We start from the raw sequence: 17,329 nt of genomic DNA, 5'->3' as shown, positions 1-17,329 counted from the left end.
TAAAGGAGTCAGAATTAATAACATTGGTCAAACGCTTTCGGGCTTGAAAGTGGTAATAGTTGGAACAGTTGCTAATGCTATTACTATTACTATCGGTTAGTAGGTTGGTAGTAGTAGTAGTAGTAGTAGTAGTAGTAGTGGTATTGGTAGTAGAAAAATTTGCATTACTATTGTTGGCATTACTGCTATAGTTCGTGGTGGTGGTGGTGGTGAATTTGGTGGTTTTATTGTTGGTAGTGGTGGTTTGATTGGCAATTTGGGTGGAAGAGGAGTTGGAGACGGCGAAGGCATTCACACTGTTGCCGGTCTTGCTGTAGTAGTGATTGGACTGCGCTAATGGTTGCTGATGCGGCACCACTTGGTTATGGTTGTGGTGTAATTGTGGTAGTAGAGGCAGTCGCGGCTGCTGTTGTTGCAATTGCGCCGATTGGTAATTTTGGTGGTGGTAGTGATAGTTCGAATAGTGATTGTGGGCATTGTTGGTGTAGCTGTAGTGGTGTTGGTGTTGATTGTTATGGGAATGTAAGTGACCAGGGGGTTGTTGGGTTGCACTAGTGGTCAAATAGGAGCCAGGGTAGGACACGGAATAACCGGGAGGTGTGTGATTGTTGCTATTATTGGTGTTGTTATTGTAACTCGCGTTTCTAGTAATACTGTTATGGATAGCAGTTTGGTGATGGTAACTATTGGTAGTACTGTTATGATGGCTGAAATTTGAATTTGGGCTGGGTAGATAAGGGGAATTACTGTTGTTTGTTGAGTGCACATTGTTGTTGTTGGTATTATTATTGTTATTGTTGTGGTTGGGTCCGTTCTGGCGATCCTTGTATTCTCCATCGGAAGATCGCTTTGTTCCCTTGCTCGGAGTGGTGGCCGCCGGAGTTGTCACAACCGATTCCGGTAGCGCCGGCGGATCCGACAGCGGGAAAATGCTGTTCTCGATCATCGGATCGTCGCTGGTGAAGTCCACGTTCTGCAGTGGTTTGATCGGGGTTAGTGTGGCACCGTCTTTGAACTGGATAAAACTTCGCAAGGCTGCCGCGGCGGCCTCGATCCGCGCCAACTTTTTACTCCGACCGTGACCCATAAACTTTTGGCCATCAACCTGAAAAAAAGAAACATAAAACGGAGGTTTTAGTGAGAACTAATATCCAAAAAAGAAATTATCTGTGTGTTTCCTAAACAATGTTCGTAAATTATAACTAAACTCTCAACATATTTGATATCGTATATCATTCAAATTCTCATCAATATAAGTACTTGAAAGTGTAGGGATTCGGAACAGATTTATATATTAACTACACTTGCATTCTGCATTCAATTCTAGTCATCTGACCATAGAACATAATGATAATCATTGTTTGGTAAACTACAATGCATTTTTTTTTTTAAATAGAATTTTCGCACTAGAAACTTGCACCTAATCAGGGAAGACCATGGGGTTTAGATTCTGTAGTTATCACTCAACGGGGGATGCACGTCTCGAGTGCGGTAGCAGAGAATCAAGGGGAAAACAACTCTATACTATGCCAATTTTTCTTTGGCTGTCCAATTTGTCTCTTGAACGTTACACACATTTTGTAGCCAGCCTCACGCCTTGTCAATGTGAGATTTTTTTCGATAGATGCAACCGTGTTTGTTGATGCGCTTGACTCCATTACTCTGCACGTCATGCTCTACGGGCGGACCGGTTGGATGCCGAGGTCGGCCTTGCGATTCCGGTTCGCAAGCGCCCCGACGACCCAAAACCGGTGGTTCGTCGTGATCGATACTAGGAACTCGGCGTAGTTCCCGACGGTGAAGCAAGAGTACTTCGATGGAGAGTACCTCGGTGTAGGAATATCTCCCGAAACCGGTAACGTTACGCGTTGTTCATACTCCGTTGTTGGCCGGTAGCGTGTCGAAGTCGGCCCAGCAATTCCGGTTGGAGGATGGCTTCCGGTTCACAGGCGCTCCGACGACTCAAGCCGGTGATACGCTCGTACTACTCAGAATAGCCCCCGACGGTGGATCTATCGTACTTCCGAACCCTGATAGGCAGATGCCGAGTGGCAGGAAGCTTCCGGTTCACAGGCGCCCCGACAACTATTTGCCGGTGCTGTTTCGCGATCTACTCAGCTAGTTCCCGGCGGAAGATCTAGCCTATTCCGACTCGATGCTGGTCGGCCTAGTCGGTGACTAGTTCTACTCGGTCTAGTCATCGGCGGAGAATCGAGCCTCCTCCATTCGCGCACGATGGTCTCCTCATGTCAACAGACTGACTTGTCGCAGACTGACATTATTTGCGCCACCATGTTGGTCATCAAAGATCGGGATCGCTTATCATTCCGTGTACCACATCTTCTACGCTGAAGTACTCAGCAAAAGCAACCGCCACCGTGTTTCGTACTATGTTGAACCTCGAGCAGTCGAAGACAACATGTTCTGGCGTTTCTTCAATCTCCATACACTCATAGCATGCCGCCACCGACGATTTAGTCCTGTACGCGCTCACCACTCGCATGGTGATGAGTCGGAACGCGCTGTTTAACTTATCCCGATTCCACTTGGTCTATAGCGCTGCTGAACGCGTTCTTCACATCTATCGTGACTACGGCACAGTAACGATCCCCTCTACGCTTTAGTTTCAATGCTGTCTCGGCCCTCTCCAGCCCTGTCCGAATTGCGTCCACCGTCGACCTTCCTTTCCGGAAGCCAAACTGCCTTTCTGATAGCCCGTTCTCGCTCTCTGTGCATTTCATCACCATGTTGAGGATGACCCGTTCCAAGAGTTTACCGAGTGTATCCAGTAAGCATATAGGCCTATATGGTCCAGGATCCCCGGGCGGTTTTCCTGGCTTCGGTTTCTGGTTTCTGAATTTTCTATTGTTCTGGAAATTGACCTTCGTCCAGGCATTTCTGCATAACCTTCCTTACCATATCTGGTTACGCAATGACCCCTGCTTTAAGTGCCACGTTGGGGATTCCGTCCAGACCCGGGTCCTTCAACAGCTTCAGCGCTTTGACACCTACTATAAGCTCCTCGTTGGAGATCTGACGAGCTTCGGCATTTCCTACCACTTAATTGCCATTTAGTGTGGCCGGCCAAATGTTCGCCATTATGACTCGGTAGGCATCCTCCCAAGGATTAGCATCAGCTGCTCGGCCCAGCTCTTCGAAGCAGTTAGACGCCAGTCCTGGCTTTAAAACAAGCGGCGCGAATAGTGCCTCGTTCCACCAGCATTCGGGATGCCAGTTGTTTGATGGCTTCCGTTTTCTTGACATTTTAATGTCACTCGTCCTGACCATCGCCCTTGTCAGCTCAACCGCATCGAAATCCGAGATATCGCTGTCTACACGAAGCGCTTCAACTAAAAGATCCTTGTAGAAGGCCTTCGTTTTCCACTGCTGCACGCGCAGTCCCGTGGGCCAAGGTGATCGCTATGGGTATACTCCTCACTTACCCTCCAGGTAATGGTGCCCGCCAGCGATGGGCTACGCCATGTAAGATCGATGATCGATGCTCGTCCGTTTTTCCCAAATGTGCTAAAGGTACCTTCATTGCACAGTTGGAGATCTGGCTTTGTCAGGGCCTTCAGCAGGCTGTTACCCCTGGCATTGGTTATCCTGCTGCCACACATAACAGCCTACGAAGTCTCCTCTAATTAGTACTGGCTTCCGCACGACAAGCTCATCGGTCAAATTCTCTAACCACCTGAATTCGTCAAGCGTCCAGCTTGGAGGAGCGCAACAGTTGCCTACGTAGACATCATTGACTTTAGCGATCACGAATCCTTCTTTGGTGCTAGAAACCACTTCTTGGATGAGGACCCATTCCCCATAACACCGCTATTCCCGTGCTTCCCGCCCTCAAGTTGCCATTATCGAGCGATACGGCTCAGCTATAATCGCAACGTCGTACTTTGCTTCCGTTGTTGACTGCCACAACAGTTGCTGTGCAGTGTCGCAATGATTCAAGTTGGTCTGCGTTACTTCCACTACTGTCGTTATGCTATCGCCTTCTTATATACGCAGGACACTTAAAGCCGCCCGGTACATGGGCGTTTTCTTCCTCCGGTTTGCAGAGTTAACACTTTGGTCGCTTCATGCAGTCTTTCCCGAAGTGCCCTTTCTCCCCGCATTTCCTGCACAACTCGGATCGGTCCGGACCGTTACAGATTGCCGCCTGATGTCCGAAGACCCTGCACTTGTAGCACCTCATCAGTTGCCTCTCGGCTCGGGAGACGATTCTCAGCGGGCAAACCGACCATCCAATTTTCACCTTAAGCTTCTCCACTAATTTGTTGGCTGCGGCCACTGGTAGCCGAATCGTCGCTAACTGTGTGCCATCGTACGACATTGAAAGTCTTTGAAAGTTCTCTCCGAGGTCGTTTAGCGTCGGATCATCTCTGACCTTACGATGAATCGCTGCGTACATGGTTTGGTCGTTTGGATTAATATGCATGGCACATTTTAGCGCTTTCTGTTCGTCTCCGGCTACGTTTATTGCGGATTTTATGCTCGTTACTAGATCTCTAATCTTGTGATGCTCATTAGTCCTGTCCTTCATGTACTCGTAAAGTTCATTGACCTTCTTTTTGACCTCCATAAACTTCGAATTCCCCGTTAGGCGTTCCTGGCAAAAACTGTTGCTCGATTTCGGTGTGAAAGATGAGCTTTGAAACCCTGGTCCTGATTGGAGTCTATAATTCTCACCTTGTAACGCCAAATAAACCAGAAGCCGGAGGAAGTGCCAAAGGTGGTTTTCAATACGGCTTTATGGATGAGTTTCGCTTGAGAATGGCAAGAATCCCAAGCTCCCACCTGATACAACAGGGCTTATAGCGACTAAGTGCCTTGAAAATAGGAACTTTAGAGACGTCTTGCCTAAAATAAAAGATTAGGCAGGACTAAAAAGAGAGTTGCTATACCTACGGATTAGAACTGTCGACAACCTTATCAGAGACCAAAATCGGAAATGGTAATCACGCAACTATACCGAAGATCGTTTCGGACTGGGATATTTTTCGACATCCCAGGGCTTAGCATATCTTTGTGCTTGCCAAACAATATACCAATGTAAAATGGTCAAATGGCAAGCTCTCAGTTTATAATAGGGTCCTAAAGTCATGTCCCAATTTTAGTATCAAACGCTTAAGAGTAGGCCAGAAATACATGTTTACTCAATTATTAAACGATTTTCGTTGGTTTAAGTCCAAAAACATGTTTTAACGGTTTTTTAAATTTTGTCACACCCCTTGGTTTAAACTCAATTTTTGGGTATATTTTGTTTTCCGTGTCCCTTCCAAAATGTCAGATAGGAACAACCCCAGTGTTGAAACTGAAAGCCTTGTGGTATTTTTATCGACAAAGTGAACGTCAAACATGATCAAAAGTGTCAAAGTTCATATTTGGAAACATTTTTAAAATTTAAGTTTTATTATGTTATAGCCTATAGCTAAAAAACTTGCTAAAGTAGTTGCAAGAACATGCTCTTTCGTATTATAACATAAAAATAAGAATTCATTAAACATTTTAGGAACCAATTGTGTAAGTACTCATAGAACATTAATCCAAGTCGGAGCGTAACACCAGAAAAAAAGAAGATGAACAGTCTCATACCTCAATCTTCTTAGAAAATTTTTATTTCCGTCGGCATCGAAATTTCCACAAATTTTGAATACACAACGTCAATCCCCCAATCAATCCATGAATGCAATTAGCTGTCATCAAACCTGAACATTATCGTGCAATCAAGTTCCATCGCCATTCCGAAGCTACGTTTCGAGAAATTGTTTTCCAAATACCTTTTGTGAGTAAATAAAAATACCGCACAATCCAACCATCGCACAGGAAAAAGCAGGATCCAGCAGGAGTCTATTATTACCTCATTAACGATTCCTTCGTTAGGTTGGCCTGGATGGCATGTACATATCCAGCTCAGCTGCTAGCTGTTTCCGGCCCTTAATAAAGTTCCCCGAAGAAGAAGAAAAGTCAATAAGTCAACAATCGGTTCGGAACGGAAGGCAGAACGGCAAACATCGGCGCTAACTTTTGCCGGGTGATCACTTCTGGGTGCTGCTGCTGCTTCCAATCAGCCGGTAATTATAATGCTCCTCAACTACCTTGAACGTAAATTTGCTCTGTTGTGCGGAGGCGGCGAAGGCGGGCTGATTGCGTTATCTGTTACCCATCTGGAAGAAGTTTGATGACATCCCGAGGAGAAAAAAATTATTGCTATATGATAATTTTCAATACTTATGAACTTATGAATGAAAAAGCCCTGCATAAAAGGTAAAACACCTCAAACAATATCTCATGTATGTTTTGCAAAAACCAAACGGATAACTGGATCAGGTATTGCAATACTTGAATTACAAATGATGAATTTTCACAAAGAAGGGAAATTTTTCAACAGTAGTTCAATACCTCAAGCAGTTCTCAATAGTTTTCAAACACCTCAATGAGGTATTTTTAATTGTAAAAAAATCAACGCCATGATAGTACCAAATTTCTGGTGTTTGCATAGATAGGTAGGAGTTATTCGTTCCTGCTCGGGATGTGTTACCAAGCACGATGGGGAAGAGTGAATGAGGAACTATTCTTTAATGAAGTCACGATTGACAGTTTTTGTTCTCCAATGTTCTATCAGGATTGATTCTATCGTATCTGGCATGCACGTGGTGCAAATTTATTATCAAAGCAAAAGGGTTTATACAGGTTCCTACTATCTCCATCATGTTGATCTGCAATGTAGATTTTCAATATTAATGATAAATTCACAATGGAAAAAAAGGTAGCAAACCGACGAAGAATTTTGTATCTCATGAACACAACGTGTAAATACCAGTATCTTATGTAAAATTGTCGAAGCAACCTTTTATCCGAATTCCCTGTTCTTATAAGGCTTTTGGTAGGATTTCCCACATTATATACAGAAACCGGGTATGGGCTCTACCCCATTTGGCATAATGGTCATTTGGCATAATGGTCATTTGGCATAACGGCCATTTGGCATAATTTGAAGAATAGATTTCTCAAATTGTTTTTCTCAACTTTTAACTCGATAAATCCAATGAATGTCGTCATCGACTCAACAATATAATTAAATCTCTTCCGAGTTCCGACCGGTGCCTTCCAAGACACACTTACAGCTGTGAGTACTTATTCGTATCGTTTCATGAAAAAGTAATATGAGAAGTATAAAATTTGGCACCATAGTGTGAGCTCGCTTTAATCAATTTAATTATGCTGTTTTTGACCGTGGCTTGGGTGTCACGATTTTTTTTCATAGCTGAAAACACATTCACATGAAACCGTTTAGTCTATACTTAAAATTATATTGAAAATTTATTTATTTTAATTCATGAGGGCGCACAAATTAAATATGAAGAACACTTAGTGTCCAAAAGAAGGAAAGTATCAAAAGATATGCTTTACCTCAAATGCTATAAAAACCAGTTGATACACTGTTATTAATTCAGTAGGGTAATTCGCCTATTGAACAGTACGTGTATTCCTAATGACGTGTTCTACAATTGGCGAGCATTTTAGGCATTCAAAAGTTGACAAATTACTCTATAATAAATTCCATCTTCTTTCAAAAATAAGCTGTTCTTTTTAATTTGCAGCGTAACGAATCATAGGAACGCCAAGATCGATGTTTATACACATCGGGTAGCCTTAATATCGTGTTGATTGGAATTACCCCGACTTTTGAAATCCCAGACATCGGGCATAATTCACCCAAAAATATATTTGTTTAATTACATTTATGCATGTAGGATATATAAGACGTCGCAATTATGAACTGTAGACATCTTCATCTTTTTTCCTGGCCTACTAGCATTTGGGTTTATTCTACGAGTGGCGTGAGGTGAGAATCGTCGGTTTCGTATAGCAACTTGACTCTCCATTTGATTTACACGGCTAGTCACTTCACTTGAGTCGGGTTTTGACACCTCGCTATACAAGACCGACAATTATCACCTTATGCCACTTGTAGAATAAACCCAATTGTTCGGCGTCAGTTGTTTGTTCAACGTCCGCTGGATCTAGGATAAAAACCTTTAAATATCGACACCCACAGATCCAGCCAGACACACCTGAGACCCTACATATCGAACCCATCAACTCATTTTACTTGCCTTCCGAAGGAAGACGGGATCAGGAATTTTATGTATTAGAAGATCACGACGGCGTCGACGGGCATAGATACCCAACCGACTGGGGTGAGAGGCAATCACACTTACAAATATACCACCGACACCGCTACGAAAATAGTCGGATGTAAGTTCAAAAAACCACTGTGAAATAGGCCACTGCCCGGTTTTCGAAGTGTCCAGCATTTTGGTATGAAAGTTAAGATTCGCTAAACTGCAAATTCAAAAGAACTGCTCATGTTTGAAAGAAGGTGAAATTTACTAATCTAATGTAAATAATATGCTTCAAAGCTTCACAGCTAAAAATATGTTGTAAATTTCAGTTTATTTTCATGCACATATTTGGAGCATAAAAATAAACTGAAATGTCAACGATAAGTCGCTTATTTTTCAATCGATTGCACTGTAAATTTACACTATCGTGTAACATTCAAGCATCTTTGGTTGAAATTAAAACGTGATGCTGTAACAATAGATGAATTTGATTTATTCTTACTATACTCTTCTATTTACGCTACATTGAAATTTAAATATTTTTATCTGTGTTGCTAATGATCAAACAAGTTAGCCTATATGGTTTGGTCTTTATCTACATGATACCTCTACAGTGATATGATCAACCCATATGTGACTTTACGTTACGCCTCAAATATATGCTTTGAAACTTTTTTTCAATGCGAGAATAGCTCGATTTGGAATATCCCTGTAATCCACTTTTCAAAAAAGCAACGAGTCTATTTTTAAGTGATTCCTTGTACATTCCTTCACATTAATATCTTTGGACTAACATGGTCAATAGTTTCCCTTTAACTTTACTCGTCTTAGACAAATATTTCAAGCATTAAAATGAACGCTTTGAAGTATCAAAGAAAAATAATATATTATAATAATATAATAATATAATGACCGTTCTGCCAAATGGCTATTAAGCCAAATGATCATTATGCCAAACGGCATTATGCCAAATGGCTTTATGCCAAATGGGGTAGAGCCGAGGTAACCATACCATCTACCAGAGCTGCGGCAATACACATGAGCTGGGAACAGCTTTTATAGTGATGGGTGATATGCAGAGGCGCGTGATCGGGTGGTGGCCGATCAATGAGAGAATGTGCAAGTTGAGGCTCAAAGGCCGGTTCTTCAACTTCAGCATAATAAACGTGCACGGCCCTCACTCCGGAAGCACTGATGATGATAAAGACGCTATTTACGCGCAGCTCGAACGCGAGTACGACAGCTGCCCAAGCCACGACGTCAAAATCATAGGAGATCAAAACGCTCAGGTTGGCCAGGAGGAGGAATTCAGGCCGACGATTGGAAAGTTCAGCGCCCACCGGCTGACGAACGAAAACGGCTCAAGACTTATTGATTTTGCCGCCTCCAAGAATATGGCCATTCGTAGCACCTACTTCCAGCACAGCCTTCCATACCGATACACCTGGAGATCACCACAGCAGACAGAATCGCAAATCGACCACGTTCTGATTGATGGCCGGCACTTCTCCGACATTATCGACGTCAGGACCTATCGTGGCGCTAACATCAACTCTGACCACTATCTGGTGATGGTCAAACTGCGCCCAAAACTCTCCGTCGTTAACAACGTACGGTACCGACGGCCGCCCCGGTATGACCTAGAGCAGCTCAAGCAACCGGATGTCGCAACGGCATACGCGCGGCTGCATTACCGGAAGAGGGTGAGCTGGGCGAAGCCCCTCTTGAGAACTGCTGGAGAACAGTAAAAGCAGCCATCAACGATGCAGCTGAGAGCAACGTCGGGTACGTGAGACGGAGTCAACGGAACGATTGGTTCGACGAGGAGTGCCTGGAGGTTTTGGAGGAGAAGAATGCAGCGTGGGCGGTCATGCTGCAGCAAGGGACCCGGCATAACGTGGAACGTTATAAACGGAAACGGCAACAGCAGACCCGCCTCTTTCTGGAGAAAAAACGCCGCCTGGAGGAGACGGAGTGCGAGGAGATGGAACAGCTGTGCCGGTCTCAAGAAAAGCGTAAGTTCTATCAGAAGCTCAACGCATCCCGCAACGGCATCGTGCCGCGAGCCGAGATGTGCAGGGATAAGGATGAGAGCATTCTGACGGACGAGCGTGAGGTGATCAAAAGGTGAAAGCAGCACTTCGACGAGCACCTGAATGGCGCTGAGAGCACAGGCAATGAAGGACGGGACAACGTAGGAAATGCCTTCGTCAGTACTGCGGGCAATGGAAACCAACCAGCCCTCACTTTGAGGGAGGTTAAGGATGCCATTCACCAGCTCAAGAACAATAAAACTGCTGGTAAGGATGGTATCGGAGCTGAACTCATAAAGATGGGTCCGGAGAGGCTGGCCATTTGTCTGCACCGACTAATAGGCACAATCTGGGAAACAGAACAGCTACCGGAGGAGTGGAAGGAAGGGGTAATATGCCCCATCTACAAGAAAGGAGACAAGTTAGATTGTGAGAACTTTCGATCGATCACCATTCTAAATGTGGCCTACAAAGTATTATCCCAGTCATCTTCCGTCGTCTGTCACCTGTAGTAAACGAGTTCGTGGGAAGTTATCAAGCCGGCTTCGTTGACGGCCGATCGACAACGGACCAGATCTTTACTGTTCGGCAAATCCTCCAAAAATGTCGTGAATACCAGGTCCCAACGCATCACCTTTTCATCGATTTCAAGGCGGCATACGACAGTATTGACCGCGTAGACGAGAACAGCTTCTGGGAAGCTCACGAGACTGATAAGAGCAACGATGGAAGGTGTGCAAAATTGTGTGAAGGTTTCAGGCGAACACTCTAGTTCGTTTGGATCCCACCGGGGACTACGACAAGGTGATGGACTTTCGTGCCTGTTGTTCAATATTGCGCTAGAAGGACGGATTGTATGGACATTGGATAGTGGATTAAACTACTATAGTTTCACACGTCATTCGAATTCGATCAAATTCACTTCCCTAAAACTAATTTCCCGCGTTTCAACCAACTTACCACCACAGACATCGTGAAGAGGGGCGCATGCACCGGGCCGGTCTGCGATTCCATGTTGTACACCAGATTCCGCTTCAGCTCGTTCAGCACCGCGACGGTATTCTTCGTCTGGGGTCCCTGATCGGCTCCACCGGCCGGTTCTCCACTTTTGAGCTGTGCCTGCTGCAACTTGCGACGCTTTCGGGCTGCTGCATTGCCTGCAAAACGATTCCGGCAACCAGAAGAAGAAAATAACAACGCATTAGCTCCATCACCATAATGATATGATAGCTGGTGGGGGTAAAAGGTTTTTGGTACTAGAAAATATTGAAAACGAACCATAAAAATGAATGTTATATTAAAATACGTAAGAATACATCAATCAAGTGTTCAATCTTCTCCATAAAAAAGTTAAAGCTCAAGAATCCATCATTCAATCATCAGCAATCATCAATAATGAAAAACCAGTTTTTTTCGTACAAATTCAATGAAATCCTTGTAAAAATCTATCATCGCATTACAGATAGCAAGTGCAGAGCAATGATAGATTATCTTGAACATAGCTTCAATTTTGAGCAAAAAAACTGGTTTTGAAAATTTGTAAACCGATGATGGTTATTTTCATCTTAAAGCGACCCACACGATTTAGAAAATATACCAGTAAAAAGCATAACATGTTTAACTACCTACGTTCTTATTCTTGGCTTTTACGTCCTCACTGGGACAAAGCCTGCTTCTCAGCATAGTTTTCAATGCGTACTTCCACAGTTATTAACTGAGAGCTTTTATGCCAAAGTTGCCATTTTCGCACACGGATATAGTGTGGCAGATACGATAATACTCTAACGCCCAGGAAAGTCAATATAATGTCCTTTACGAAAACATCCTGAACCGATCGGGAATCGAACCCAGACACTTTCATCGTGGCTTTGCTTCATAGCCGCGGACTCTAACCACTCGGCTAAGGAAGGCCCCAATTTACTACTTATGTTCAATTGTACTAAAAAAGATTAGGAAACACACCTTAGAAGAAGAAAGTAAGAAAGAGTTGACTGTATATGACTAGACATAATACTTTTCCAAATTATCAAAAAGTATGACGAATTTCGTACCTGTTTTTTTTTTTGTAATAAATTAAACAAGCATACAAGCTGATTTAATCATTATTAACCAGCATACAAGCTAATAAACTTGCATGCAAGTTGACTGAGATCGATAAATAATGCATTTTTATTGTAGACTAGTGGTCCCGGCAAACTTCGTCTTGCCATCAAGTAGGCTATTGTATACGCTATGGGTCGTCCCATACAAAATGACAGTTTCGTCCACTCTCGTTTTTTCGACTTTCCCGTTGAATATCCTGGAATTTTTATACGCACAAACACGTCAGAACCCTTGACGAACAAAACAGAGAAATAATCATTCAAATCCGTTAACCCGTTCGTAAGCCATTTCGTGACATACAAACACCATTCCATTTTTATTTATATAGAAGAAGTACAAGCAAGGTTGGGCACAAACTCATTTTTCACAGTTGTTGGCTTATAAATGAGCAGGTTGCTAAGGTATACAAGTAGTAGCTAGGGTCGCGACTAGTGCTAGCCATCGACTACTACGTTAGTGGCTAACATTCTTCCCTTCTTATTCACAGAACATGTGCGGCTCAAATCTGGACGGCATCTAGATAAAGGTTCTGGAACAGCAACTGCTGGTTACTGGTGTTCTTCTTCATGCTCCGGTTCTGGTTAATTGGTCTGGATGCGACCTTAGAACCTGCTTCGACTTCCCGGATGGAAGCTGCTGTTGCCACTCGAACCTCGTTTCGTGATAAGATCAGTGATTGCAGGTTTGAGGTGGATGGAACAGGAAGTGGTTCCTACTCAGCTTGACCTTGTTGAGCGGCGTTTGGAGATTGGAGTCCGAACAGGATACCCAGTGGTGTAGAATACGCTGCGCCGGTTGTTACTCCATTGGTACGATGCTTGAACTGGTTGGAGTGCGATCTGAAGAGCTTCTTCCGTCCATGCCAATCGTCCAGTATCACGTTGTGGTTGACTCTACCGATGACCTCGACGGTTACGCCCGAAGCCCACTGCCACTTGGTGTTGCTGCGGTAGACCTTGGCGTAGACCATGTCGCCATTTCGGAAGTCACGAGGAGTTGCGCCATGCTTCCAGTTGAACTGTTCGTCCTGGCGTTGGTTGGTCGTGTTGAAGGAAATCGAGAACCGTCTTCATGTTGCGACCAAGCGCTAGCTGTGATGGAGTCCTGCCATTCAGAATATGACTGGGAGTGATTCGGTATACATGGAGAAACGTTCGATTCGATTTCGAAGCTGTAGCACAGAAGCGTCGTCAGGGCCGAGTGAGCAGGAAGCGTATGCGACGGCTTAGCCCGAGCCATCGGGGAATTTGTGCATAAGGCAGGCACCAATTCTGGATTGCGAGGCGTCGGCAGCAACGATGATGTCCAATGTAGGATCGTAATGCGTCGGCAGCAAGTCCGACTGGAGTACCTCTTTGAAGCGCTTGAACGATTTGTGTCACTCGCTGTTCTGAACGAATTTGGCATCCTTCATGAGCAACGCATCGAATGGCCATCCCATTTCGATAATCTCCAAGACAAACTTCGCATAGAAATTTACCGCACCAAGGAACGAACTAGAACGTAGGATGGATCTGGATGGAGGCCGTCCTCATCTACGATGTGCGCCAGATACTTGACCGCCGACTGCAAAACGTTGCACTTTTCTTCCCTCAATACGAATCCGTATTCTTGATGGCGTTGGAATAGTGTGTTGTGAATCTTGTGGTGCTCCGCTTAGGGTTTCCTGATGTCGTCAAGAAACGTGTTCACTCCTTAGAGATCGGTAACAATGCTGTTTATCATCTACTGGAAGGCCCCGGGAGCGGATTTTACTCCTGGTGCGAGCCGGTTGATACGGAATAGACCTCGATGAGTATTGATTGTGAGCAGCTGTTTCGAATCGTCGTCAACTATCAGTTGTAGACAGGCATCACTCAGGTCGATGACGCTGAAATACCGGCACCCATTGATTTTGGTGAAGATGTCATCAGGAACCGGTAGCGGATAATGGCTCCAGAGCAGCATTCAGTCCGGTTGAGTGGTCAGCACAGATTCGTACTTTTCTTCGACGATCGGAGTCAGGGCGTGATCGTTCCCAGCGAATGAAGTCTGTGCAGCTCCGCATCAAACTTCGCCGTGGACGTGAAAGGAACTGGGCGCTTAGGCCTGAAAACGGGTTTGGGATCGGGCTTGAGATAGAGTCGGACCTTCATTTGCTTGCTAAGTTCGAGTCCTTGCTTGAACACTTCGGAATACGAAACTTTGTACCGTTGGTTTTGATTGACTTGACCAGCGGCAATGTGGACCTGGACCTGTGGGTGTCCCACAGCTTGAACAGCTCGATCCAGTCCAGTTGTTGGTCACGTAGAAAGTTGGGGTGACCAAGTCACCAAGTAGATGAAGAGCGTCACCCGCCAGCGCAGTCCGTGTAGAGGGAGTAGCGTTGGAAAATTCAGGTTCTTCTTCCACTGCTTCCTTGAAACGATGGTGATGTCGACGCATTGTCCAACAGCAGAGTGACTTGAGAACCGTTGATATCTACTGTTAGGAATTTCCTTCTTGAAGTGCAGCTGACCTGGTCCCGGCGTCGTGTAGGTGCAGTCGTGGACGTAATGTATCCCGCCACACTGCCAGCAGGGCGTTCTTGAACCATCAGACTGACATCGGTGGAGGCTTCTGCTTGACTGCACAGATTGTACTCACCGATTTCTTGTGTTTCACCATGGCTGTGTCGTGCTTGAAGTTTTGCAGACGTGCATTAATCCGCCGCGTTGGCCTCAAGCTCGGATATTAATCTCATCTGTGTTCTACGACGATCGAAGTCCACAGGTGAACAAGAGGCTTTTTAACTGATCCACCGTGATCTTGCTGAGTTCGAAGTCTTCACAGCATCGGTTGGCCGTTCCAGGGTTCGTTAGGAAATCATCTGCATCGTTCTTCGTGAGCTGGAAGCACTGATACCGCTAGCTGAACATGGAGATTCGGACTTCGAATAACTCTTCCAGCTTCTTTACCGTTTCTTGGAACGGGTACTCACGAGGGTGCTTTGGGAGCACGAAGTTTTCGTACACCGTCACGCTGAGGCTTCTCGACAGCCAAAAAACCCCTTGCCGCATCGTCCAACTTCGCTCAGTCCTTGAGAAAGAGATTTTCGTACTTCCGGTACCACTGGTCAAAAACGATCCCATTATCTGGATCGTAAACGAATTTTACAGAGTCATATTTTACTAGTACATTTTCTATATTTTCTAGTTTACTTTTACTTTTTATGGAGAAAATAGAAAACAATATTGTTACATATTCTATGGAGCAGAATCAATTTTAATGGTTCGTTTTCATAGGTTTTCAATATTTCATGGGTGCATTAAATAGGCTGCCATAGCAGTGAGTGGGAATGGAGGCCTCGGAACAGTGGAGGGAAAGTGACAAAGCGGGTACAAAAAGATTGTTATCTCCTTTGACGCAAAAGTGGCGTCTTCGTTCCAATGTTTCATCGATGCTCGAAGGAGATAGCAAAATCAAGTGACTAGCAATCAAGGACGATGGGGGAAGAGGAATGGGGTTCAATGAAATTGATCGCTTATCAATAACCGTGATTGCAGGAGTGGAATACAAAAATGGCAAACAAACTCAACTCGAGTGTCCACAACGCAGATTGAAAAAAAAAAAACGTGTCGCAAAACAAACAGGAAAGCAAAACACTCGAAAAAAAAGCGAGAGCTGGGATTCAATTTGGGTGCGTCGAAAGAGGAACTCACCTGTCGCTAGGTTGACTGTTTTATTTTTTGCGAGGGTCCCCGCGCGTGATTTACATGGTTTTCGGTGGTGGACGATTTATTTTTGGACGTGAAGGAAAACCGGAGACACCGAAGAAACATCGAAGGGGGGAAAAAGAGAGAAAATCGTTCATTAGTCAGCGGAAAGCGATTACGGCGATAATGGGCATGTGGTGCGCGTTCTTGAACATTGCTGATTGCTTGTACGATGAGCGCGGGAAACGGTGTTAACATTGGAGTTTGAACATCTCGAACTCAACCGGGATCGGTGACCTTTGTCTCCGAAATGTCGTGGAATCTTCATTAGAACAGTTTGCAGATATGATTTCAAACATTATACGAGATTAAGTAGAATATTGAATAAAATGAACAAAAAATATTTGAATAATTTCTGATTTATTACAGATAAGTAGAGCTCAGAGAAAAAATGTTGACAACCGATAACCAAGGCAAATCCATACGGCACGGATCACTCACTTCCGATCCCTGTACAATTCAAGTTAACTCGAGCAGAGGCAGCTCAAGTGAAACATAAAATAATTTTCACAGGATTCGATGACAACTCTTTGTCACAAATGTTATTGTTTTTTGGTTAACTACATGTTATATAAATTCTTGGTTGTCGGCTATCCCAGTCTTAATCAGCGAACGTTACACCCGACGTTTCGGCCATTTGTTGTGGCCTTTTTCAAGGGAAAACTGTTTTGTACAAATATATAATTAGTTTTAAATTTTGTTAGTCTAGTCTAATTTGTCTTACATGGTCTATCGTTTTTGTCCTTATTGATTTAGCTGTTCTGCGTGTCGAGTATTCATAATATTCATGTTATAATTTCTGTCGGTAAGACTCGTGATTGCTAATTGAGTATCACTAAATTAGTTATACAAGGAACAAATCAAATGCTGCTTCGGACTAACTGGCACCCCCAGTGCCAGGGATGGAATTCTGAGAAGAAATTGAGAGAATCTCTCACTAATCGCTCTCTGTAACAATCATGATCTGCAGCACATCATGAGAGTCAGTTATCATAAAACATACCCCCAATTGTAAATAGGCGAGGAAAATTAGTTTTATCATTGCTCTCCCTTTGGGGCTCTCCTTCGTTGCTGCTGTTTACCAAGCTTGTAACAACTTGCGAATCATTACCGATCATGATGCGATGTTTTTCTTCGCTTGCTTTGATCATACTTCGAAATCAATTGAGAACGAATTCTGCAATGCCTGATCCTTACCAATTGATCTTTTTCACTGCAATTTCAATTCATCGCCTTCAATTATGCAACCCATTCCTTAAAAAATCTATACATTACGAAGAAAAAATAAAATTAAATTGGTAAAACATTGATCCGATGACGTTCA

The 17,329-nt window shown here is 44.1% G+C and overlaps 1 protein-coding gene across 4 annotated transcripts in view; it reads right to left on the bottom strand.

Moving 5' to 3' along the window:
- The window catches only part of LOC5574970 (double-stranded RNA-specific editase Adar), a 190,080-nt gene that overhangs the window by 24,669 nt on the left and 148,082 nt on the right, over positions 1–17,329 (bottom strand). For 2 of the 4 annotated variants that reach the window (XM_021842224.1, XM_021842229.1), the window contains exons 3-5: positions 15,952–15,966; positions 11,129–11,325; positions 748–1,105 (exon numbers count right to left, since the gene is read on the bottom strand). In XM_021842224.1, the coding sequence (XP_021697916.1) occupies positions 748–1,105; positions 11,129–11,325; positions 15,952–15,966 (570 nt within the window). Of the gene's footprint in view, positions 1–168; positions 1,106–11,128; positions 11,326–15,951; positions 15,967–17,329 lie in introns of all 4 variants that reach the window. The other 2 variants (XM_021842213.1, XM_021842219.1) reach the window with 2 other exon arrangements.

The sequence above is a fragment of the Aedes aegypti genome, chromosome 1 (assembly GCF_002204515.2).
Source record: "Aedes aegypti strain LVP_AGWG chromosome 1, AaegL5.0 Primary Assembly, whole genome shotgun sequence".
NCBI classification, from domain to species: Eukaryota; Metazoa; Arthropoda; class Insecta; order Diptera; family Culicidae; genus Aedes; species Aedes aegypti.
This window is presented reverse-complemented; position numbering and strand designations above follow the sequence as displayed.